Below are 27,339 nucleotides of genomic sequence, written 5' to 3' on the forward strand. Positions count from 1 at the left end.
CTTGGATGAATGCCAGCCTGTCCCTGTGATTTATCCATATCCAGTTTGTCAACTCAGTCTAGAACATTCTGTTCATTTACTACTTTTTGGTCTAGTACCTCTGCTTCTAAAGATGATTTTGATATATTTTTCTGAAAAGACCAAGGCAAATAATTTATTGTGTCTGCTGGCTCCCTTCTCTATCGCCCAAGGAGTATTCTGAGCATCTGCAAAGGTTCTGCTGGATCTTTGCCTGGTTCCTTCACTTTGATTCCTATAAAAGTCTCTCTTATTTTTGCTTTAATGTCAGTTTCTTATAGAATGCTCCTTAAATTATGTGAACTTTTTTACTGGGCTTTCTAGGTGGGTTTCTCTGGTTTTCCAACTGAACTTCCTATTTTTTCAAAGATGTCCCTTCCTTATGAAGGAATATGCTCTTCCTTGAGCAATTCTCTTTGCACTGTATCTGTAAATAATAATTATGATCCCAATCTCCAGAGCTATAAGGGCAAAATAAATTAAGGAACATAAAGGATTTCACACAATACCTGCCACAAAGAAAGTGTTTAGCGTCGGTTGTTTATTCTTACTTTATTGGACAAAGAAGGTGGAGTAGGGAAAAAAATCTAGTTCTTCTCACTCGTGCCTCTCAAAATGATTTTTTGAATCTTGTCATATTTTGTATTTCTGAAAAGGTGTTTGGTAGGTAACCTTTAAAAAAAAATTCATTGACAAGATCCTTGAGGTTTATTGACTATTTTTCATAATTACTATTCATGCTTTTAAAATTCTCATCAGGTATACATTATCTTGGTTTTCCATTCCTTGCATCAGACCGTTAATCTTACATTTCTTAGGGTTATTAAATTACATGGCTCACCCACAGACACCTCCCTGTACCTTCTACGGTATTTCTTTTTCTTTTCTGCTATAAAATCATTAGCACAGGAAATGATCATTTGTCCTAGTTCATTCCAGGGAGGTATTTTGCCAATCTACAAGTGAATAAACACTCTCATTATTGCTAATTGGCCTGATTTTTTTTTTTAGCTTGGCCAGTCCTATTCCAGTTTCCAGCTCAATCCCATTATCCTTGTCAGGTGGCCCATAACCCCCTTCTACTGCTATATTTTCCATTAACTATTGACTATTTCCCTATTTCCACCCACTGGGCCTCTCCTGATGGCATTTTTATGCTGAAGCTCCTTGCATTTCTTCACTACTCTAATACTCTGTTTCATGACCCTGGCTCCTTACTCTTCATTGTCAACTATCTCAAGAGCATTTTCAATTCCTAAGAAACTCCACAGTCTTTTTTTCTTTATACCCCTGTCTCCTGCTGTCACTAGAATCCTCAAATTCCACCTGTCTCTTAGGTACTATAGACTATAGTTATATAATGAACTATAGTTATCTTTCTCTCCCCTCTCAATCTACTTCTCACACCCCAAAGAGCCTCAGAAACTGTGTTGTAACCAACTCTGCCGGTGTTGCTTATGCATACGAAAGTTTGAAAAGCACAGATCTAAAGCATTGTTTACTGCTGAGGGAAGAACTGAGTGTTAAGATGCCATAGAGGAGGCTTTCATTGTTTACCCTTTTTGTACTGTTTGAATTTTTTTCAACCATGCACATGTCTTACCATTTTAATAGAAATAAAAAGAGCAAACAAGTAAAACCTTCATCAAGATCACATTAAGAAGGAAAAGATAATCCATGGCAACTGTTCCCAGATGTTCCTGGCAATTGTTTCTCAATTGTTTACCTGAACAATTTTCCCTGTCTCCAAAATGACAGATAAGGAGAAAAAAGACAGAATGAGGATAATGTAATACACTGACAAAAAATTATATTTTTGTTTTGGTCTTCTGAAAACATTTGAGGAAAAGCATTTGTAACAATAGCTTGTCTAGATTCCTCAAAAATAGGAGAATGGACACAGCACAATTAAGAGTCTGCATGCTTTAACTCTTGGAATGATTTTCTTTTCCTAAAGATTACAGCTACTCTCACACATTCTCAAATTGAGGCTCAAGCCAACCTTACTATTAGCCATCCCACTAAAAGAAAACACAATCGTTAAAATGCTAGATTAAAGTACTACAAAACGCAAGAGACTGCTGCCAGTCTGTTTCCAAAAAGAAAAACAGGACGACATAGACTGAAAGGGCTCACCGAACAAAAACAAGAAGAACCACTGGGTGCATAGACCTCGTCTCACTCAACCAAAGCTGGAGAGTCACAGTCCCCTACATCTAATGAAAACATTTGATTTCCAATAAATTAAAGTGATCAGGAGTCCCTGCATCTATCCATCTACGACAACGACCACAGACATTCACTTCCACCAAGACACTCCGCACCTTCCATAGGAAGGAGAGATGCCAAATGCCCCCTTTCCACACTACTTTGGACAGGAAAAATGAACCTGCGTCAGGACACTGACACAATTTCTCATGTTATTTTTCTGAGGGTTGTTATCCATCTCTCAGGGTTGTAGAAGGAATGAACACTTAATTGAAATTGTTAACCCTAATACTCATAAAACATCATATGCTCTTGAAAAGGATTATGGAAATTCGCAGATAGAATTATGCGAGCCATTTCAAGAGTAGTCTTCATAGCTTGAATTCCTTAAACACAGTACTTTGGGATGAAGTTAGCCAAATACAGAGAAACAAAACAGTTTTCAAGTTTTATTCTGGGTTATTTTTAACTCCATTTTTTTTTTTTAAGAAAAGAAACAGAATTTGGAATTGAGTTGGTGGTAAGCAGAAAACTACTACTTTCAATGACCTCTTCTTCAGCTAATCTTATCAAAGGTCTAATATCATTTTAATGTTTATAAGTAAATGACCACTCAGATAAACTGCATTACCTTTCCCACAAACTATGGACATTTACACTGAACATTTTTTTAAAAGCATATTTGAAATACCAAAAAACATGTAGTCCATTTTAATCAGGGATGCTATCAAATGTTTGCATTTAACTCCTGAGTATAGTTTTTTCCTCTTAGAAAAAAAACTATAACTACTTCAGGATATTCCTTATTAGTATTATAATCACAAAAGCCAAAAGGTAAAAAAGAAAGCAATAAACCAAATCTGCAAAAAGAAGAGCAACTTATTCAAAAGCGAGTATCCTGAAGAATATAATGAGTGAGAAGTTTTCATCATATTAAATGTTGATACATAATATACCATAGGCCATTGCAAAAGGAATGAAAACAAACATCTAATAAACTCTCAGGATACCTATCGAGATCTTGTAGATTAACATGCAAAAAAAATATCTCAAAGCTGAATTGCATAGCAAGAAAAATAATTTGTATCTCTATAGTTAAACATTTTAGGTTAAAACACTTTAGAAACTTTCTTAACAAGGAAAGAAACTTCTCTGATCCTCTTTGTAAAATGTCTCAGAGGAATTGTATTTTGGCTAAAACTGCACAATGGTACTTGTAAAGAAACAGTCCCCAGGATTCCATGCATTAAGAACACCGGGGGATTTCTTAGACAACAAGAACCCTTACCTGGTCTTCTTTAAGCCTCCAGCATCCACATCCATCCTTTAACAAGGTAAAATTGGGTACCTCAGAGAGCGGGAAGAGCCAACCAACCTTCAAGGCAGCTGAGAGCGTGCAAAGCCACAGCTGACAGCCTGCTTCCCTCTCCTGGGGCTCTCTGCCTAAGAGGCTGCACAGAAACCAAGCCTGGTGCCAAATCTTAATCCCTTTGCAGAATCTCACATGGAGCTGCCTCACCTCTTCCATTCCTGCAAAGTCTCTTCCTGCTGCACTTCCTCCTGAAACCATTAATCACCACAACGACCCACTGAATGAAGCCCAATCTCAAATCATAGTGAAAAATCCTGCAACGTGCAGGGTGATGAGTGTTTACATTAGCTGAAATGAAATGATGTAATACCCAGAATCGAGGGAGGGCTGCGATCCAGAGTCAGGGCATTGCAAAAACCTCTGTGAAATATAACTTTTCTACATTAAAAAAAAAATGTCCTTGGGTTTTAGTAATCTGGCTTCTGTAAATTTAGGATTACTTGGATTTTTCTGATCTCATCAATTTGTTTTCCAAATAGAAATCCAGAACTTCCCAATTACTCATTGTTTTAGTCAAGTTTAAAAAAAAGGGTAGCAAATAGAACCCAAAGTGTATACATGTGCAAAGAACCCAGTATCAAGGGAATAATAATAGAAGGCAGCCATCCAGGCATGTGGGCACCTGCCATGCTGCAGAATAGCAGAGCCTCCCAACGGTCTAAGTGCCTTCAAAGTAAAGACAACTCCTAAGAAAGGCAGTATTTGTTTAAGCCAGTGGTCAATTTTTCTTCCTATAACTGATGATGAACAAGAAAACCCAGGAGTTCCTAGCCCTATTATTGATGGGCAACTGCTATTGATTACTTTAGGATCTTGTGGTCCCTGGTTGGGGTGAAACAGGAGATGTGAGAGGTCATGTTTGTGAAGGGAGGGGTAAAAGTCTGTCAATAGCACCTGCTTGGAAGAGAGACCAGGTAAGGCTTCATTGCAGATTAGAGGTTAGCTTGAGACTAGTGGAGACGCCAAAGGCAGAATATTTGGTTTGTATGTATTACTGATTATAATAGTAAATTTTAAGAAGTGTTTATCCTGTGCCAGGCAATGTGTAAGCACTTTCATGCATTATCTCATTTAACCCTCACAACAACCCTATGGGGTGGATTCCATTATTGTTCCTATGCTACAGGTGAAGAAGGTGAAGCTCAGAGAGGTCAAGTAGTGGTAAGCTGGTAAGTAATGGTATCAGGTTTGTCAGCATGCTTCCTAACCACCAGTTTGTATTGCTTATGCCAGCTTTGTGAGCTACACAACCACAGCATGCTCAACACTCTGCAGAGGGACAAAGCGTTGCTGCAAAAGGGTGTGCAAAGCATGTGCTGTGGCTCCCCAAGTGCATATCCTAAATTCTTGGCTACCATTGTCCAGAAGTGCCAGTATCCAGAGCTCCTGGCCTAAATGCAAGACCCTTGCAAGGAAGGTGGGACCTCCAAATGTAGGGGTAAGTATCAAACGTCACATGAAAACAGCTCTGGCCTGGCCCAGTTCTGTAATGAACCAATGACTTTAGTCAGTCCACTTCCCTTTTTGAATCTCATTAATATTAGGAGGTTGGGGACAGGCATGGTGACTCATACCTGTAATCCCAACACTTTGGGAGGACGAAGTGGGAGGATGGCTTGAGCTCAGGAGTTCAAGACCTTCCTGGTCAACATGGTAAGACCCCTCCCCCACCGCCTCTACAAACATTAAAATTAGCTGGGCGTGGTGGTGTGCGCCTGTAGTCTCCGCTACTTGACAGGCTGAGGTGGGAGGATAACTTGAGCCCAGGAGATTGAGGTTACAGCTGTGATCACACCACTGCACTCCAGCCTGGACGTCAGAGCAAGACCCTCTCTCTACAAAAGAAAAAGAAAATTGGGAGGTTGGACTTGGATGGGCTTTAGGATTCCTTGCAGAATACATTTTCTATGATAAATGATTTTTCTTTTTTTTTTTTTTTAAGACAGGGTCTCGCTCTGTCATCCAAGCTGGAGTGCAGTGGCGTGATCACAGCTCACTGCAGCCTCGATCTTTCAGGCTCAAGTGATTTTCCCACCTCAGCCTCCTGAGTAGCTAGGACCACAGGTGCAAGACACCACACCTGGCTAATTTTTTAAAAAACTTTATAGCAACAGGGTCTCACTATGTTTCCCAGGCTGGTCTCAAACTCCAAGTAATCCTCATGCTTGGCCTCCCAAAAGGCTGGGATTACAGGCATGAGCCACTGTGCTTGGCCAGCAAATGATTTTAAATAATGTGACTTCTGGGTGAGTTTTTTTTAAATCAGAATTTATGCATCCAAATGAGAATTCGCTCCAATATTACAAGAATACTAATCACCTCCATTTAGGCACCGTGCTTAGGGCACTATGTGAATATTCCACTTGTCTTTATAATTGCCCCAGTAAGGCAAGTATTATTATCTCTATTCCACAGATGAGGAAATAAAGGATCTGAGGGAAAGAATGATTTGCATAGGGCCACACAGCTGGTCAAGGGGACAAATAGGGTTTGGAGCCAGACCTGTGAGATTCCAGAGCCCACTGGGCTGCCCATCATTCCAACAGTGCTCCTGTTACTCAGAGCAATCCTGAGACACCTCTTGGATTCCTTTCAATTCAACCCATACGTTCAATTATAATAAATACACATTTTGAACATCTGCTCCGTGCTGGGCACTGCAGAGAGTGTAGACATATGGGCCTATCCTCCAAGGCCCCCACCCTAGTGGGGAAAACACAGGCAGAAGGAGGTAATTCAGCTGCAAGAGAGATTGGACAGTGTTACAACAGAGATATAAAGGACAATGGGAGCTTGGGCAAGTGAGAAATTGCTTCAAAATTACCCAAATTACTGCTAATATGCGCAGTGGTCATAAATATCCATCTTTAAAGGGTGGATGTAATTTTGGCTCACAAGCAAGTCAGAGCCAAGACTAGAAAATAAAATGGGTTGTCAAGCTGGGCAATACCATTTTTGGTCACAAGCTAGGTGTGGCTGTAAAATAAAAGACAGATTTTACTATGTGACCCAAATCAGCTCTAAAGGCAATTCCTAAAGGGCAGTTCCAAAAATGTTTCGAGCAATGATACCATCTCCAGATTAAAGAAAGAGCAACCTAAAGCGATTCCAAAAGACAAGGCTTCCCCAGCACAGCACTTAACCACACCAGAAGTCACTGCCTGAAGAATAATCACATGCCTGCCTGCTCACTGTGAGCTCCCCATCAGTAGGTCCCCAACAAGCTTGCTTGCTGCCATACCCCCCCAGGATCTGGCATCGTACTGGGCACAGGGGGTGGCTCAACAAATATTTGTTGACTGAGAGATAGTTTTGAATATGCAAATTCTCGACTATTTGTTTTTTAAAATTGTCTTATTATTTGGCCACATCTAGACATCTGCATATTGACTGTGGGCACATTGCCAGTTGAGCACAATGGCCAAATTAAGACTATACTTACCCAGTCTGTCTTCAAGGCCAGGCCCTGGGTGATGAGCCTGCTTGTGACAGGCCACTACAGTTTCCCATCCTGCCCCTGCTAGTGGCCGTTCTGGCATTCAGTGCTAAGAGAAGTAAGTGCAGAGCACTGAATATTTCACGGGAACTATTTAGGACTCGTGGTCAAATGGGCTGTCTAATTCCTCCTTTAGTGCCAGCCCTGGAAGTCAGGCAACCCCTGGGGAATGTTTCTACAAACTCATCAGGTGTAGGCAGGGCGCCTCAATGGACATGGAACACCCTGGAGCCCAGCTGGCCTCCTAACAGACCCGTCTGCAGGAACTTGGGATGACTCCTCCAAGCACAGCTCTACCCCCATACACATTCCAAAATATGGACTGCCTCTGAGACTCCACAGATTCCTCGAGTCAGTACCGGAGTTCAGAGTAGATCTCAGGATAGTTAGAAGCCAGAGAGGGTTTTCCTGCCTTCTATGGTCATCAATTCTCCCCTCCTCCTCGTCTTTTTCTTGATTGTTTGACTTTGGTTAGCTTACTAATTAGCCACATAAACAAGCCAGTACCAGATGGGGCAAAGCCTCTCTGCCACTAGGACCCCCAAGGTCAAAGGAATTTTGCAGGGTCTAATGTCCCCCCAAATCCTGCTTGTCATTTTAAAATAAATACAATAATAGTACCCCCAAACACAAGATTGTTGAATGAGAAAATATATATAAACTGCTTAGAACAGTGACTGGTCCAGAGTAGGTCCTTTTATACATTTTATTTGTTATTGTTGTTGTAATTTCATACTCACTAGGGGCGGAGAAGGAGCCAGCTGACAGTCAGGAGGGGTATTCATGCATTTCTGCATTTATTTACTATGTCATTCTGCATGGGTGATTTTTCCTGTTTAATGCCACAAATGGATTTGATGTGGCTTCTCCATTAAAGAACATAAAATTAAACAACAACATACAGTTTTAAAATAGATTTTGAGACCTGACTTGAGGGAAGCCACAATTGCTGGTCACTGCATTTAGCTCTGAGATTCTTGGCAAATGAAGCAATAACAGAAATACCCTGAGGTGTATCACTGGCATTGTCCAATCAGAAACAGTGTGAAGATTCAAGCAGCAAGAGAAATTTTTCCCTGGCTCCAAATTTTAAGAGGAATTTAAAGCTGGGATGTATGGACACCAGACAAGATAAAAGACGAAGCCACCTCTTGACTCACATGAAAGACGCAGAGACATCTTTCCAATGGCCCAGACCTACAACGGCCCTGAGGGCTCACATTAAACTGTAGCTCAAGACAAGAGTTTATGGTTTCACAGAATGTCAGCACAGGAAGGGCCTCTTAGTCCAGTGCCCTAGTTTTACAGAAGAGGAATAGGTGGCCAGGGATGGGGGCCTGAAGAGGCAGACTAAAGAGGACCAGACTTAGCTTCCAGTCCAGTTCTTCCCTACCCCAAACTCTTGCCCTCTCCCCTCATTTCTTCCACCAACAAAAAGAAGCTTCCCTCAGGCCCCTCCTCAGGGGAAATGGCAAAGCTATGGCAGCCCCTTTCACACTGTGGGAATCCCTTTTCTTTAAACTTGGTCAAAAATAAATTTGAAAAATATTTAAATTTTCAAAGTCCAGACTGGAGAGCTTCCAGGTGGCTTTAGGAGGCTTGGCTGCACAGAGCCACTCTCAATCTAAACTGTTGGCAGCTACTGCTGGTTGTCGAAGTGCAGTCCTTACCCCAAAGTCCAGCTTTAAAGGATTGTATGTTTTAGCAGCTACCATTCTTAAAAGCTTTCTAAGCACCCCATGGTGCTAAGTGCCCTATGTGATAGCCTCCTTTAATCCTCCCAATAATACTATGTGGAAGGTTCTATTATTAAGGCAGGACTTGAACCGTGTTCACTGTCCAGAGTCCAAGATCTTAACTACAAACTCTCAGTTACCTTTACAGAATGAAAGTCTTTGCTAGGCAAGAAAAAAGTCGGCCAATCGTTACTGGCAACAGGCCCCGTTGAAGCAATAAATTTTCCAAGGCCAACACTTGGCAAATGTCATTCAGACTGTACTTGGTTATCCTGAAGTTCTGAAAGACTCTCTGGAAAGATGATCTTAAAATTAGGATAATTCTTTAATTGTGGCATACTGAGCACAACATCAAAATGAAGCCTCCAAAGTCCAAGCACACACTATACCTAATAGGAAAAATACTTCCAGCGAATCAGAGGAACCTGCTGTTGGCTATCTTTAGGCCAGAAATGAGAGGGGCTGCACAGCAGGGCAAATGGGTGTCCGGGTGCAGGTTCCGGTCTGTCACATGCTAGTGTGGAACGCTGGGCAAATAGTTTATCTTCCCTAGCCCTCACTTTCCTCTTCTGTAAAAGGAGATGATAACAGTGTCTCCTGTATAGGTTGTTTAGGGAACTGGCAAGCATATGCTGTGGGCCCCATAAAAATGGGCTGACGAAAACGACAGACATATTTAGACATCAGAATACAGATTAATTATTGGAATCAGTAATATTAAGGGTCTTTAAGTACTGCTAAACATTTGAGGCAGTGTCCCATTTTTCACATACACCCTGATGTTATTTTATCCAATACACACCTTTCCAATTCACAAAGCAATTATGGTATCATGTTATGGGCTCACCTTGATTCCTAACAGCACCCTTTATTGGCAACATTCAGATTCTTGACCTAGAATCTGATGCAATGCAAACGGAGAATGCAAACTCCAATTCTCTACGATTCCTTCTTATCAGGAGCTTGGTTGCAAAAAGAAATAATCATAGAGAATTGCCAAAACTATGTTCAGCTTAAATATTCCTCTTAAAATTTTAAATTACACCTTTTGATCAAGTGAAAGCCACATACCTAAAAATCTCTGTATTTTTGCTTCACATAGAATTGCTTTTAATGAATTTATTCAAATGTTTTGCCATTGGTTTTTCTACAATGTCCTACAGTTTTCAGTGGATAAGTCTTGCATCTTTTTTGATAAATTTATTCCTAAGTATTTTATTGCTTGGATGATATTATAAGTGGAATTTTTAGAAATTTTATTTTCAGATTGTTCATTGCTAATGCATGGAAAAAATTATTAATTTTTGTGTATTGATCTTGTATCCACCCATTGGCTTTTATTGGTAGAAATTACAAATAACATTCATTCATTCAAAAATACATTATGAGCACCTATTATGTCTCAGGCACTGTGCTGGGCTCTGATATATGATGAAGAGCACACCCCTCAAGGAGCTTGAGGTAAAGTAGAGGGGAATGTAGTCACATGAGGTGCACTCCCACCACTGAGAAGATGCTGTAAGCACTGTCCCTGTGATTGCACAGGACCCCTCCCTGGGGACCAAAGCACAAGTTTCTCTCCAGTCTCAGGAGCAGGAAACGCTGAGTATCCCCCTAGCAACCATTCTATTTTCATCTCGTGCCCACTGTGAATTGTAGAGCTGGATAGGTTTTCTTTGCTTCAGTTGCTAGGAAGCTTAGGATTATGTGGTGGCCAAACTCTAGCCAATGACACTAAGGCAAGAATTATTTTCTGTTTTACAATATTTATTTCTCTTTGTCCTAATTTTCTCATCTTCTTATTTCACCTTGTTTTAGGTCGATCTTTGTAAGGCGCCTCAGCGTTTTCATGGAGAGACGCTGGGAAGGAAGGCATTGCAGTTACTTGTTAATATTCCTCAGAATGTTAACTTACTATGAAGATCTACTCCCTATAGCTGAAGTTCCACTGAGATGTGATTATATTACCTGAGTGAATGCTTATATTATCTGGAATAAGAACTGTTTCATACTTATAAGGTTCTTTAATCTACTCTTGGCAGGTCTAAATTAAACAAAGTCTATTAGTTTTCTTCAGACACACTGGAAGTGCTTCTCTGGCATCACTTCAATAAAATTTCATGCCTGCACAAGCAGGCAAGGTGGAAAGGGATACCTTTCCCCCAAGTCATCCGAGACCAAGAGGCAGTATAGGCAGTTGGACTCTGAAGTCACTGAGACCGGGATTTGACCCCAGACTCTGTTATTTACCTCCTAGCTGTATGATTCTGGAAAGGTTACTTAACTACTTTAAGCTTCGGTCACCTCATCTATAAAGCTGATATAGACCTACATTATTGATTATTGGTGTAATCAAGTTAAGTTAAGATTTAGCAAATGCCTGAGGACATGTCTATTTAATACCATACTAGAGGTCCTAGGCAGTGTAATAAGACATGAAAAACAAGCCAGTGGTATAAAGATAGCAAAGGAAGAAATATACTCAACTGCATACTGCAGCTTGGTTAAAATAAATTAGATTTCTACCTAATTACAAAAATAAATTCCAAATGAATGAAAGGTTAAAATGTAACAAACAAAACATTTAAAACATTTTGATGAGAATACCTTCACAATCTCAGCATAAGGATTTCCTAAAATATAAAAAGCAGAAATCATAAAGAAAAATGTTCATTAGATCACAAAGAAATTTAAAATTTCTACAGCACACATGATAATATAAACAAAACTAAATGACAGGTTATGGATTAGAAGTTGGTATTTGTAACACATATTACAGGCAGCAGAATAATCCAAATATACAGAGATCTTTACAAACCAAGAAGAAAAACAAATGGAAAAATGGCAAATAGGTAACATAGAAAAAGATATAAACATGTAATTCATAGAAGCAGCCCAGGTAGCCAATAAACATTAAAAATGCTCAACTTTACTAGAAATCAGTTAAATATTTAAAAAAACAAGATTGAGATAACATTTCCCACCCATAATGTAGCCAAAATGTCAAGTTTCCTATTTACTTTCATTTGCAGGTGTTCCAACAATTCATGTGGCAATTTTCCACACAGTGGTCAGCTCTGAGGGGAGAGGAGAGAGTAGAAGCCTCAACTGTTTCTGTAACATTTTATTTCTTTGAAGCAAATATGGCAAATGTTTCCACCTGCAAGTCTGGGCAGTGGGTACATGGCTATCTGTCATAAGCTCCTTGTGCTTTCCTAGTATTCTTGAAATATCCATAATAAATAAACACAAGCAAACAAACTATCTCTAAAACAACCCGTTGATATTAAGAAACAACAGAATAGAGAAGTGCCTGGATAACTCTGTTTTTGAGAGTGCAGGCTGGGCCTACAATGGGAACAGTGTAAAGGCTGGTGAAGGGGGCCAGTGAAAAGGACAGGTGAATGATGTGAGGAAACACACATATTTTAGTAAAAATGTAGGTCTGGAAAATAAAGTCTAAAAGCAGAGAGGCTGACTGGGAATCCAGAGAAGTACAGGGCTCATTTGTTCATTCACTGCACAAATAGTCATTTCACTGAAATGAAAAATTTTACTTGGTCCCTGGGCTAACAGTATGTCCAATCTCATGGTACAGACTGACTCATGAAATAATCAAAACTAATAGCTGATCTTAGCTAGGAGAAGGGGTGTGGTGGTCTAGGAAGGCTTCCCTGAGAACATAAACTGAAGTTAACAACCAGGTAAAAAGAGGCTGGTAGCTAGGAGAGTGTGTCCCAGACAGAAGGACTAGCACATACAAAGGGCCTGAGGCAGAGAGGAGTTTGGACCTGTGAGGTGTTCATGCAGAATCTAAAGACACCTCAAGGTTCAGGAGTGCTGTGAGAATGGGCATTTAAATGAGTGACTAAGGGGAGTGTACTTAGGTCTTTCTCAAAGACCAAAGAACCAGAAAGAACTCATCAAAGGTGAAGGACCATGGGTAAAAAGCTGAAAGACAGCTGAAAGTAACAATAAAAGCCTAGCAAGCCAAGAAATAACAGGAGTAGTTAACTGGCCTGCACCCAATTCATACCCTGGGATTCCCCGTCACAATAGTAAAATCAGCTATAAACTTGAAATGTTAAAACAAATCAGTAGATTGAGTTGCAGAGGACACAGTGGAGAAGGAACATCGGAAACTCCTCCAAGGAAGGAATAGGAAAGTTCCTTGCATATGCTTTTTGGAGAAACCTCGAGAGCTAGGAGACAGCAAAGGGAATCATGTCAGCAACAGCTAAAAAACCAACCTAGAAGCATCCTTCCTGGACTCTACCCCAGGCTAAGCTTGTCACACACAAAAAATTCAGAAGTCAGAAATTCCAGTTGGCTTAGGGCAAGAATTTTTCCTGAGGGTTCTTGAACTGGTTCTGCGATAAAGAATAGAAGATAATATGTTTTTTAATTTTTTTATGTTAAATTGAATTTCTTTTTTTAAATTATACTTTAAGTTCTGGGATACATGTGTAGAACGTGCAGTTTTGTTACATAGATATACACGTGCCATGGTGGTTTGCTGCACCCAACAACAGGTCATCTACATTAGGTATTTCTCCTAATGCTATCCCTCCCCTCGCTCCCCACCCCATGACAGGCCCTGGTATGTGATGTTCCCCTCCCCTTTCATAATGAAAACCGACATCTTCTTGGGATTAAACCAAAAGAAATAAATATGACTCAATGCTTTTCCCTAATTTCATGTCAATTCCAGGCTCCAGGGAGGACATTAATGTTTTCTCATTTCAAATAATGCTTAGTTCTTTGGTGGGAGAGCTTCGTGACCTCAGATTTGCTCCAATACTTTTTCTTAATGTTGTGATGAAAATATCCACTTGACTCAAGCGACATTTGCCTATTTGCCATCAAGTCCAAGTGTAGCCCCTTGAGAGAAAAAGCAACTTGGGGCTATTTTTTTTTCTCAAAAATTTTGTAATGGCTACCAATTACAATTTAATTAATTTAATTACAATTTAATAGAAACATTAAAACTCTGTCCACATTGGGGAAAGTGAATTCTAATTATACCCGGGAGGGATGTAGCACATACAGCTGCAGATTTGGGTTCTGCCTCTTCCCAGATGTTACTTTGCACACATCCTCAACTTCCAGAAGCCCATTCCCTGCAGATAAACTAAGATAATAAGACTACCTCCTAGAGGTATGTTGTGGAGGTCAGATTTGGTAATGTTTGCTAAGCATGAAACAGAGCAAGCATGCAAAATGTTGTAGCTATTGCCAATCTTTTAAAGAATGAGCAGGCCAGGCATGGTGGCTCACGCCTGTAATCCCAGTACTTTGGGAGGCCAAGGTGGGTGGATCATGAGGTCAGGAGTTCAAGACCAGCCTGGCCAAGATGGTGAAACTCGTCTCTACTAAAAATACAAAAATTATCTGGGCATGGTGGTGGGTGCCTCTCATCCCAGCTACTTGGGAGACTGAGGCAGAGGATTGCTTGAACCTGGGAGGGGAGGTTGCAGTGAGCTGAGATCGCACCATTGCATTCCAGCCTAGGCAACAGAGAGAGACTCTGTCTCAAAAACAAACAAAAAAAATGAGCAAAAAGTGATTTTCAAGACCGTGCTTCATGTTTTCTGAGGGGCTAATTTGTATGGAAAAGCACAAGGCAAGAATTGTGACCTGAAAACATGCAATTTTTCTTTATAGGACTAAAATCACCTTTAAAAGGGGTTATAGATGCTGAAAACAAAATCGCTGAAGTCACCACAACCTGCTCATTTCAACATATAAGAATTATTAGGGACTAAATGCTGCACATCGCTATAATACTAAATTCCCAAGGCTGCCATTCTAATGCAAACAAATCTATCAGATGGCAATGTTTGCCAAAAAGCTGAAAGAGCTTTGGAATTCAATTCAGATATTTTTAAAAAGTCAATAAGGTGCCATATTATGTAACTACATCATCAGAGACTGAGACAGTATCCCATAACCAAACAAAGATTTCTGTAACAGATGTCTACATATTCACATTAAATGTAATAAATAAAGACTAGCCTTACACAAGTTCAACTAAGGTTTTGCCACCAAATCCTGTGTTTGCTGTGAATTTTTAAACTTTGTTTTTAGGTCTTTTGCTTTTTGGAACTGCAAATTAGGGATTCTGGGTATAAAATAGCACTTTTTACTTTTAAAAAAAAGTCCCTATCCTCAGATATTTTAATTTTATATCTTTATCTCACAGAAACAAAATCTCAAAGTGCACAAAGATGTAAACCAATATTTATTCCAACACTGTTTTTTGTTTGTTTGTTTGTTTGTTTGAAACAGGGTCTTGCTCTGTCACCCAGGCTGGAGTGCAGTGGCACAATCATAGTTCACTGTAGCCTTGAACTCCTGGGCTCAAGTGATCCTCCCGCCTCAGCCTCCAGAGTAGCTAGTACTACAGATGCATGCCATCATGCCCGGCTAATTTATTTATTTTTATTTTTTTGGCAGACTTGGGGTCTCACTATGTTGCCTGGGCTGGTCTCAAACTGCTAGCCTTAAGCAATTCTCTCACCTTGGCCTCCCAAAGGGCTGGGATTACAGATGAGATAAGTTGGAAACAACCTTAAGTGACTGCCAGTAGGAAAACATTAACATAGGATGAGAAATTCACACTATAGAATACAGTGCACCATTGCAAAGAATGAGGTTACCTAGCAAAGGGTTTCTCAACCTCAGTACTAAACATTAGGGGCTGGATAATGCTTTGTGAGGTGCTATCCTGTGCCTTGTAGAATATTTAGCAACATCTCTGGCCTCTACCCATTAGATGCCAGTAGCATCCCATCACCCCAGTTGTTGACAACTGAAAATGTCTCCAGACATTGCCAAGTGTCACCTCGGGGGCCAAACTGCCCCCAGCTGGGAAACACTAGAGCGAATCACATTCATGGGCAGCCCTGATACACTCATAAGTGCACAAAGAAAGACATAGAACAACATTTGTTACATAATGCCTGTTTTATTTCGATGAGATACATAATTGTTTATGTTATAGAAAAAGTCTGGATAGGTATGCAAAAAACAGTTAATACAATGAGAAAGTGGGGGAACTGTGGGTGCGAGGCTTTCCTCTTGTACTTTATCCATTTATGTGCTGTTTCAGCTTGGTAGATTTTAATTTCAGAAATGTAGTTTCTGAAAATAAACATGATACACAATTTCACAGTAAAGACAAAGGTTTAAACGGGTGGGACGGGAGGAGTCTTGTAAAAGGATGTGTGGTCAGGATAGGAAAAGCCCCCCTCAAGGTGGGTGTACAGCAGAGCTCATGGGACACCCACGGCTGCCAGCAGCTGCTTCCAGCACCCTGGCCTTCTAGGAGGCTGAAACCATTATCTGACCATCAGACTGGAAGTAGTCCAGTCTGCAGAATAACAGTCCTCCAACTGTACACTCCAAACTTCTCCTGAGGTTTTTTATTTTTTTCCTTCATGGCAGAAATTAAAGGAATCCTGCCAGGATTCAGCTGAAAGAGCAAGTGCTGAAAGATTCAGTTCTATTTCCACCTACTGGTAGGAAAAAAGACAACCATGCACAGCTCAGAAAAGGCAGCACAACCTCCAATGCTCCATTCACACTGACCCCTCCAACCCTGGAAGACATTTGTCCTCTGAACTTGTACTGTAACGAAGCAACATCTCAGAAATCACCCGACAGTAATGTAAGTGTAACTAGATTAAAAACATCTTGAGGTGTTAATCAAATCAACCAGGGTACAGTTTTTATAATATCTGTCTTTACTCTAGGCCGAGAATTCTCTCAAGAAAACATATAATAACCTCCTACTAAACACTCTTCTCTCTAATAAGGATATCCCGTACCCCTTTTATTTATTTAGCTCTTTTATGAGGCTCTCCAGAGCTACCGCAGAAGCAGCTTAGCATGGAGGTAAAACACACACACACACACAGGCCCAATGGTCATAAAGACTTGAATTCAGGTCTCAGACTTTTCCATTGACTAGGAGTTGGCCTTGAGCACACCACTTAACCTCTCCAAGGTGCCATTTCCTCTCCTGTAAAGTAGGCATCCTAATGGTAACACCTCACAGGGCTGTTGTCAGGATTAAATGAGCTCATGTATTCAGCATGGTACTTGATGCATAGGAAATAAGCATTAGCTGATTTTATTACACAATAATTCCACTGACTTCCACCCATTTTCCATCTGAAAAACTGAGGCAAAGGGTGATACTCAAGAGCAAGGAAACTCTGAACAGCACAATGCATTCTGAATGTGACCCAGGTCATGCTGCAGGTCTCCCCAAACTCCCTGCCTTTCCCAGTTCACTCAGGAAGAGGATATCATCTGTTGTCATAACAGAAATGCCAGCATATTTGTCTCATGACATGCATATTTCCAGTCAGATGATCCAAATATTCCCTTCACTCAAACAAAGGTAGCCTCAGCTCAAAACAGCTAGACACCAATCCCAATGCTTTCACCCAATGTCACTTTTACTGTAAAGAACAGAATGCCAGCAGTTTAGTCAGTAGAAGTCCGCAGTAGAATTCAATCTTCCAATGTGAATGACTCCCTAAATCCACATTTACAAATCTGTCACCTAATTTTACACGAATTATGTGTTCTCAAGTAAACCAACACGGACATTAACATGTTCAAACAAAATTAAAATTCTACTAGCCCAATATTTTTTCAATGTCTTATTGATGTCAATCATTCAGAAAGGATGCATCTGCCACCTACTTTGTATTAGATGGAGGGGAGAAGAAGGTGACAAGGCATGTGCTGCCCTCAAAGAGCTCCCAGTCCAGCTGGGGACGTGGGCATGTCCCCGACTAACTAGCCATTCTGCTAAAGGTGCAAAAACAAAGCGCTACAGAACTGACAGGAGAGAGAGACTAATTGTGATGGTGAATGTGGGGATTCCAGAAAGATCTCACAGAAAGATAATTCCTGTGCTAGTTCTTGAAAGATAATAATTAGGCCAAGAAGAGAAGGGGAAGAAGGCAGGCAGAGAAGGGAATCCACAAAGACAAGAACAGACCCCCAGGCACTTGAAATCCTACTGACATTGTAGAAAACATTATGTATAGACTCATGTTTACAAGGCATAAATTGTCCATTTGAGGAGAGGGCTATAATTGATTGATATGGCTGTCTCACTTAATATTATACAAGTTATTCTTTAAAAAATCAACACTAAGCCCTGGAAAATGGATCAATGCAAAATTGGGATCTGAGGAAATAAAGTAATTCATATCATTAGTAACTGGACCGATGACACCTTTTAAAAGCAAATATATTTAAGCATTAGTTAAGTGGGTTTTGGTTTATCACTATGAAATCTACGTTCTGGCAAGATAGTGTCATAAAGCATTTGAATAATTATACTAATGTTGTTATAAATGGCTGTTTACATTTTGGACTTCATAAAGATACTCATAAAGCTGTTCCATTTAGAGATAAAAATCACCAGATTTACTAAACTCAGGACATGAATAGAAAATGGATTTCACATTGCATGCCAACTCTGATCAACTGGTAGAACTGTTTGGGATGGGCCCTGTGTTATGGCTCACACCTATAGTCCAACCACTTTGGAGGATAGCTTGAGCTCAGGAATTTGAGACCAGCCTAGGCAACATAGGGAGACCCTGTCTCTACAAAAAAAAATTAAAAATAGAAATTAGCCAGGTGTGGTGGTGTACATCTGTGGTCCCAGCTACTCAGGAGGCTGATGTTGGGAGTATCACCTGAGCCCAGGAGTTCGAAGCTGCAGTGATCCATGTTTGAGCCACTGCACTCCAGCCTGGCTACAGAGGGAGACTCTGTCTACAAGAAAAAAAAAAAAAAAAGAACTGCTTGGTATGATACATTATGAAAAAATTTTAGGCCCTGTCTGAACTTGAAACTGACCCAGTTTTCCCATAGAAATGATATTTACGGGTCACTGAATAAACATAAAAATTGGCCCTCCATCTTAACACTTGAAACTTGTATTTGTCTTAACTGAGTGCCTTCCTCAGGAACTGACCCTCAGACAAGGGACTGAAACTCACTAGATCACCACAGCCAGATAGTGAGACACCAAATCCCTCATTGATCATGATTAATTCCCTAATTCCTGTTTTCCTGCCTTCTGTGCTATATAAACACCCTAATTTTTGTCAGTCCAGGAGCTGGATTTGAAACCTCATCTCCCATCTCCTTGGCTGCAGCACCGATGAAAGCCTTCTTCCCTGGCAATGCTTGCTGACTCAGTGATTGGCATTCTGTGTGGGGAGCAGTAGGACCTAAACCAAACCTCTGGTGTTTTGGTAACAAACTCATGAAAAACAAGTGTTGTGATTAGTAGCATCTGCCATGGGTGCAGTGGGCTGGAGGTAGCACATGTGCCCCGTATTGCTATTCCTGACTTAAAACCCTAAAGTGGAAGGGAAGAGGAAATGAACTAAATTGATCAATTGGCTTCTATTTATTGAATCATAAAATGCTGTCTCCTCCATACTGGTTTTAACTGTCTTCTCTCAATTCTGCTTCCGTATCTTCACCCTTCCACCTGGAATGTTTCCCTGTCTGACCTCCTTCTACAGACCCCTCCAGGTCTAACTCAAGCCCCACTTTCCATGAAGCCATTCCTGACAATTTCCAGTCCTCACTGAGCTCCATATAACTTTAGAAATAATATTTAGAAGTTTATAAAGTAAGTTGGTTATTTGGAATTCAGAACATGTTTGCTCATGGAAAAGGTAATATAAATGCTGATTAGTATACTATGCTAGTCTATAAAAATCTAAGTAATGACATGGGGAAAAACAATGTATGTGCCAGAATGTTCATTTAAAGAGAAACGATCATGAACTGCCTGGGGTTGCTGGGTGGGGTGGTGGGGGGAGCGGTTACACTCCTAGAAAATGCTGGAAGTTTGGGGTGGGAAACTGGATATAGAAGGATGAAGACAGGAGCCAGGATAACTGGTGTGCCCTGGGGCAGGAAGTGGGGGGCAGAGAGGGAAAGAAAACACCCTGTGCTCCCTGACAAAAGAGGCTCTGTAGCTGGAAATGCTAGAGGAGGGGCCCAAGCTGCTACTGAGAGGGAAGGTGTACACCCTCCCCCCCATCAGCACCATGGGCTCTTCAGTGATCTCCACGTTGCTCACCAGTGCATCTGTGTGGGTGAGTAGACACTTCTGGTGAGAGCTCAAAGAGGAAGGCCACCTGGTGACATTGGGTCAGACTCATCTAACCCTCTTCATTACATGAGAAATGAAGACAGAAAACTCTTATTGAAATTCTAGGGATGAAACATAACAAAAAATAATATAAGTAAGTATCACTATTGATGCTTGAAAATAAACTGGTCTATTTGTAGGAGAATAAAGAAATAAATGGCAATTTGAAAGAGGCATTCTGAAGAGTTCCTATGCTTTCGTCTGTATAGGTCACAAACTCAAATATCTATAGGAGCCAAGCAAATAAAAGAAATGGGTAGCCTGTAATCCCAGCACTTTAGGAGGCTGAGGTGGGTGGATCACAAGGTCAGGAGATTGAGACCATCCTGGCTAACATGGTGAAACTCCGTCTCTACTAAAAATACAAAAAACTTAGTCGGGCGTGGTGGCAGGCGCCTGTAGTCCCAGTTGCTCAGGAGGCTGATGCAGGAGAATAGGGTGAACCCGGGAGGCAGAGCTTGCAGTGAGCCAAAATCGTGCCACTGCACTCCAGCCTGGGTGACAGAGCAAGACTCCATCTCAAAAAGAAAGAAAGAAGGAAAGAGAAAGAAGAAAGAAGAAAGGAAAAGAAAGAAAGAAAGAAAGAAAGAAAGAAAGAAAGAAAGAAAAGAAAGAAAGAAAGAAAGAAAGAAAGAAAGAAAGAGGTAATTCAGGCAAAGTGGTGGAAATAGGAAAGGTAAAGAGTAGAGACTATGGGCCTGTCCAAGAACATTCAAATTCAAATGCAAACAATAACAACAGCCAAACATTAAAGGAGTACCATTTCAGCCTCAGTAACTTCTCACATGCACATTTTATAGATGAGGAAAATGAGAAAGAGTTTTAGCCATTTGCCTAAGGTAAGAAACTGGCAGAACTGGGAGCCAAATGCAGGCAGAATGATGCTGGACCTCCTGAACAGTGCCCTGGAGCACAGCTCTTACTCGACCACCATCCAGGGTTTTTCAGCTCCTCAATGCAATGAAATGAAAGAGAAAGGTTAAAAGAGACAAAAACGGGAAAACGAGTTAATACTAAGAGAGAGGAGAGGGCCAAATAAGAGTGATAACAAATAGAGGGGGAGGGGAGCACTGAGGGGGAAAGAAACCGGAAGGCTAGGCACAGTGGTTCACCCCTGCATTACTAGCACTTTTGGAGGCTGAGGTGGGAGAATCACTTGAGGCCAGGAGTTTGAAACCAGCATGGGCAACACAGAAAGAGCTCATCTCTACAAATTAAAAAAATATTAGCTGGGCATGGTGCCATGCCCCTGTAGTCCCAGCTACTGGGAAGGATGAGTAGCAGGAGGATCACTTGAGCCCAGGAGTTCAAGGCTGCAGTGAACTATGATTGCACCACTGCACTCCAGCCTGGGCTACAGAGTGAGGGGAAAAAAAAAAAACAAAAACGAAAACCAAACACACACACACACACACACACACACACACACACACACCCCGAGGAAGACTTTCTATGTAACTAGACAAAGGTAGAAAGAGAGTAAAGGAGGCTTAAGATGTGTGCCTATATTTCAGGAAAGTCTGCCTGAGGTGGAATGTGCAGGGAGTAAGAAGTGAGGTAATGAACTCCTCTTCTCAGAGGAGAAAAAAAGATGAAGAGCTTCAGTGATGCCTCTGGCTTGGAGGAAACTATTCCTAGCCAGGATGGTGTGAGAGGGACAGGGAAGCAGGATGTGAGCAGGACACTCCTTCCAGCCCTTCTGGTCCGTGCATGGGTCAGGCCCAAGCTGGATGGCTACGTCTTGGTAGAATAGGGGTTAATTTCACAGTAACTCCAGGATCAGGGCTCAGCCGTAGCACTTACTAGCTATCAGGTCTTGAGCAAGCTGCTTAGCCTCCCTGAACTTCACTTTGTTCATCTGTGAAAGGGGAAGCTCTCCTCCCAGATTTGTTGGCAAGATTAAGCATGCGGTTGGGTATGAAGTGTCTAGCACGGTGCCTGGCATGTACAAGGTCGCCATCAGGAGAAGCGGATTACTGTTGGCCAGTACAGCCAAGGAAAGCTTCATAGCAAAAGAGGGTCCTAGAGATGGGGAGGATTTGAAGAAAAAAGAGATATGGGAATTGAGCCTGTATGTTGGGAAAAGATGGAAGCTGGGGAGACATGGCTTGAAGGTATAGAATAAACAATGAACCCAGATCTTCTGCCTGTAAGAACAGTGGAAACTTCCCCCAATTAAAGTGAATAGCAGGAATAGTCAAGAAAAGTGTGCAATGTGTAGAGGCATCAAATTGTGGACAGGCTTGGAAGTTTTGCTCAAAAAGCGTATCTCCATGCTAAAAATGCCTTGGAGGCAATTGACTCAGTCTAGACTCTGAACAATTAGAGTCTAGACTGAGAAGGTAATAAAGGAAAGAGAGAAGGGGCCAGCTGAGAGGCACTAGGAAGAACAGACTAGCCTGTGCTGGGGGATCAGCATTCCTGGGAAAGAGAGGGAAGCCCATCTCTTCCTCCTTAGGATGGAGCCATTAGCAGAGAGGGATGGGTTCAGTGAGTGGAATAGCAGACATCTGGGGACCCCTTACACTAATGTTCTTAACATATATGCTGAATATTTACTTGTTGGGGGGCAAGAATAAAAACTGATCCTCTATTAATAAGAAAATGTATGCCTCCTTCTTTATGTTTAAAAATAAGGGATTATTGATTGATTGCATACATTACTATCCAAGCCAGGCATCTTAACTGTTTAAAATTTAGATAAGAAGGTAAGGCATTATCATGGCATGCATTTTTCAGTTTTAAAATTGGCTGACAGTACCTCATAGTGACAGCTGACCATTGGCTGGTATATGCCTGTGGCTGTAGGGTACAGCACATTACCTCACTCCTTGGAGACTGGCCAACCTTGATGAGCATGCTTTAAAACAGTTTTTAATTGAAGGAAGGAGACTTCTATGAGAAAGGAGAAATTCCTCTTTCCCTATTCATTTTAGGAGTTGCCAGTGGAGCTCCGAGTTAACTGGTACTTATTTCCAGTAAGAGAACTGGGGCCCCCAGAGAGCTGTCCTATAGACCTGGCTTTGGTTAGACCCCACCCCGCTCCTCAGAAGACACACTCCTTAAATCCTGGCCACCCTCTGTTTGCTTAAGTGATAGCTTCAAAAAGAGGCAGGATTGTCTCAGATGCTGTCAAAATATTCCACTATTCAAATGTCTGTCCTCTGCTTCCAGAACTGTGGTTCTTAAATCCTAACTCTTTGGATATTAACCTGAATTCTGACCTAGAACTTTCTTTCTGTTCCATATCCCTAACCTGTTTATTTGTTTGTTTGTTTTTTAGACAGAGTCTCACTCTGTTGCCCAGGCTAGAGTGCAGTGGTGTGTTCTCGGCTCACTGCAACCTCTGCCTCCCAGGTTCAAGTGATTCTCCTGCCTCAGGCTCCCAAGTAGCTCAGACTACAGGCATGTGCTACCACTCCTGGTTATTTTTGTGTGTGTGTGCACGTATTTTTAATAGAGATGGGTTTTCACTATGTTGGCCAGGCTGGTCTTGAACTCCTGATCTCAAGTGATCTGCCTGCTTCAGCCTCTCAAAGTGCTGGAATTACAGGCATGAACCACCATGCCTGGCCCCTGGGTAGAGTTTCTGCTTTGGATCTTGACCTCAATTCCATGAACTGAACCAATATTTTGCCAGCTTGCCATATTTTTTATTTGCGGACAATTGTATAGCATTAAAATTTTGTGTTCCTTTTGAAAGCAGCCTGATATGGTGGGTAAAAAGATGTACTGTAGTGGTGAAAACCTGGTTTGAAATTGTAGCATAGGCTAGGACTTAGGGCAAATTATTTAGCTTCTCTGAGTTGCAGCCTTCTCAACCATAAAGAAGGAATGTTTGTAAAGGATTCCTTTTCTTTCACTCCTCATTCATTTCCCTCATTCATCTATTGAATACTCCCTATTTGCCAAGCTGTGCTAAGCACAGGGCAGGGCAAGAGAGTAGTGAGTAAGAGGCAAATAAAACACCATCCTGTCCTTGGTGAGTTTGCGGTTGAGTAGAGGAAGATAGGCACGTAACAAATTAATACAGTCGAGTGGTACTAGTGCCATGAAGCTTTATGGCAGTGTTGTTAAGCAGACTGCCTGGCTCTAAATCCTGGCTCTACTAATTATTAGCTTGGTAATCCAGTGAAACCTTACTTAACCACTCTGTGCCTCAGTTTCCTCACCTGTAAAATGGGGATAATATAGTTATTATGAGGACTTAATTAGTTAACACATGCAAACTTCTCAGTGCCAGGCATATAGTAAGCATTCCATACATGTTAATACAGTCATTCCTCGGTATCCATGGGACATTGGTTCCAGGACCCCTTCAGATACCCAAATCCACATGCTTAAGTTCCTTATATAAAATGGCTATTTGCAAAAATCCACACACATCCTCTTGTATAGTATAAATCATCTCTAGATTACTTATAATACGCAATACAATGCAAATGTTATGTAAATAGTTATGTTGCATTGTTTTATTTGTATTATTTTTTATTGTTGAATTGTTACTTTTTCCCCCGAATATTTTCTATTTGTGATTGCTTGAATCCAAGGATGCATAACAGAGGGTCAACTGTACTATTACAATGGTGGAGAAGCATGGAGTATGATGGGAGCACAAAGGAAGCAGTGGCCAATTCTATTGCTGAGAAGGCTAAAGATGGGCTTCATTGAGATGGTGTCACTTGGGCCTAGTTTTGCAGGAAGTTTGGTAGTTTTTAGGTGAACAAAAGTAGAGTGAGCATTTTAGACATAGGAGACTGCATGAGCAAAGAGATGGGACAGATTTGAGTAAGTAAACAGCCTGGGACTGGCAGAGCCCCACAGTCTGCATAGAGGTTACAGGGGAGGGTGCAAGGCAGGAGGACAAAGCCTGCTGGAAGAGGACACTATGTGCCACCATGAGGGTTCAGCCCCTATCTTAGGAGCGCTGGTTAGAAACGATGCTATGTAACTTCTGTTTGCATGTTCCCCTTCCCCAAGACCCATACTCCTCCCTTCTCCACCTGCTCCAAGCTCTGGATGCTAGAGGCTGGCCTGTAAACACTGTACCACAGTCTCCCTTATCCTCATCCAAAGGCCAGCACTAACCCAGGTTCAGAAGGAGGAAGCAGAGGGAGAAGGAGTATTTCTTTTACTCTGTACTTTCCTGCCACTTGCTGCAGGCTAGATGCCTCTTTCCACTAATTTCACATCTGGCCAAGCAGCCCTCTTTCATTGCACAAGTAACTGCTCCCTCCCCTTCCCCCTTCAGTCCCTTTGCTGCTAGCCCTGGGGTGTTGCTCAGGCCTCATTTGTGTCCCACATCCTGCCACACTTTTGTAAATATCACCAGCATTAAACTCTCTTCATATTGTCCAGTTTGATGTGCCACGTGTATCCTGCCTTGAACCTGACTTATTTAAAGGAAACAAAAACTCTGGCTTTTAACAAGGAATGAATGAGATGATCAGATTTGCATTATGAATCGGTCTTTCTGGCACCTGGGTGGAGGATGTTTGGGGGCAGCAAGAGGAAAGGCAAAGCTTTTAGTGGTGCTTTCTGAACCAGGAATCCTGGTTAAATATGTAGATTCCAGGGCCCAACTTCAAAGACTCTGATTCAGTCAGCTAGAAATAGGGTCCCCAAATCTCTATATTTAAATAAGAAGTCCTTGTGATTATGACAGAGTCTTATGGTTGTCTGGGTCACTAACCAGTATGTTGGGAAGATCCAGCAGAGATCAAGAAGGAGAGAATATCTGAGGTAACAGGGTCTGGTCCTAGAGGACCTGAGCGTTGGGGAGGAAAATCAGAAGCAGAGATGGGGGTTTTGTTTTGAAGAGGCCAAGGGACACCTTTTCCTTTAAGGGCGAACAAAGAAAGCAAAGTGAGTGTAAAAAGGAAGTTGAAGGAATTCACATCTTGTAACCTCGATTCTCCCTGGAAATAGGAGGCAAAGTCATATATGGAGATGGAACAGGAAGGCAAAGGTGCGAATAGCTGGAGTGATGCATGTTTGGAATACCGTTGTGGGCATGGGATAAAGAGTGACTACAAGGGACATTTTAGGACTGCTTGGTGGAGCTGAGATAACAGACCATGAAATTGTATGTCATCCAAAAGTTTAGTTTTGTCATTTCTCTCCAGCAGTACTTAGCCGTCTATATCTAGAAGTGGAGAAGTCAGTATTGGATTGATCCCAGTCAGGAAGTTGCAGAGCAGGTGTAATGGAAAGACAAGGGGCCCAGGATGTTGAAATCACACACAAGCATGGGAATAGCTGCATTAAAATGTGAGAGGAGCGTCCAAGGAATGCTGTCCTTGGTCCTGAACTAACACACAGAAGGGCATGGCCACTTCACTGTGAAGTTGGGAGGGAGTTGGTACATGTTCCCCCGCCTCTCCATTAATACCTCCACCATACCAGAGTTAGAGTCTCAAAAGATCATGCTCCAAGCCCCATAACACTGTGAATCGAGTGACTATACGTCTTGTAGTCTGGGCAGCATCATTTGTTGAAGGATACAATTCCAACAGCCACAAATATTATTTAAGGAATTAATTGAATAAATATTAACTGAGAGCTATCTACGTGCCAAGCATTGTGCCTGGTGCAAGGGACGGAACAATGAAAAAGACAGAGAAAGCTAATTCACAAGCTAAATCTTTCATTTGCTTTTGTTAGAGAATATCAGAGGGGCCCATTCATCCTTTCCCTTTCCTCTCCAATTCCTTTTATCCTTTAGCTGCTGCAGAACACTCTTCTGCAAAATGACCTCCCCAAAGTTTGCTGTCTCCACATAGATCTTTGTGATTTTTGTGCCTCTTCTCCTCCCCCTGAGAGTACAGATTGTTCTATAGATGAACTTAGCTTCTCTCTCTCAGCTAGCCAAAATACTGCCTCTTTAAAGACAGGACACTGACAAAGCAAACACAGACTTATCTTTCACAGGTTAAAGGAGGGGGAAAGGCTATAAACACAGCAATTTTTGTGCCTTAATGGTTAACTATAAAGTCTTCCTCAAGCAGAGAGGTTGGCCACCTCACTGACTCTGTCAAATGACCATGGGACATTCCCCCAAATAACTTGAGGCTGAGATACCATTTCTGGAATTATTCCAAGGTCCCTGCTGCCCCTAACAGCCAATGGTCCTACTCCTCCCTGACGCTGTGGGTTGACCTTATCTTTTCTGGCAGAGTGTCAATTTCCAATTAATATTGAAAACATTAATTAAAGGCCTTTGACAGGCCCTGAACAAAATACTGGAGACACAGAGATAATTAAGGACAACTGCTGTCTCCAGAGATTTCATAATTTCATGGGGGTA

General features: G+C 41.5%; 1 protein-coding gene across 4 annotated transcripts in view; it reads right to left on the minus strand.

The window, feature by feature from the left end:
* PLCE1 (phospholipase C epsilon 1) overlaps window positions 1–27,339 on the minus strand; it is a 345,535-nt gene that overhangs the window by 245,839 nt on the left and 72,357 nt on the right. For 2 of the 4 annotated variants that reach the window (XM_003255240.3, XM_030809244.1), the window contains exon 1: window positions 3,515–3,868. The exons of the other annotated variants lie outside the window; for them this stretch is intronic. In XM_003255240.3, coding sequence (XP_003255288.2) covers window positions 3,515–3,796 — 282 coding nt within the window. In that variant the 5' untranslated portion in view covers window positions 3,797–3,868. Of the gene's footprint in view, window positions 1–3,514; window positions 3,869–27,339 lie in introns of those variants that run through there. 4 annotated transcript variants of the gene reach the window in all.

The sequence above is a fragment of the Nomascus leucogenys genome, chromosome 3 (assembly GCF_006542625.1).
Source record: "Nomascus leucogenys isolate Asia chromosome 3, Asia_NLE_v1, whole genome shotgun sequence".
Taxonomy (NCBI): domain Eukaryota; kingdom Metazoa; phylum Chordata; class Mammalia; order Primates; family Hylobatidae; genus Nomascus; species Nomascus leucogenys.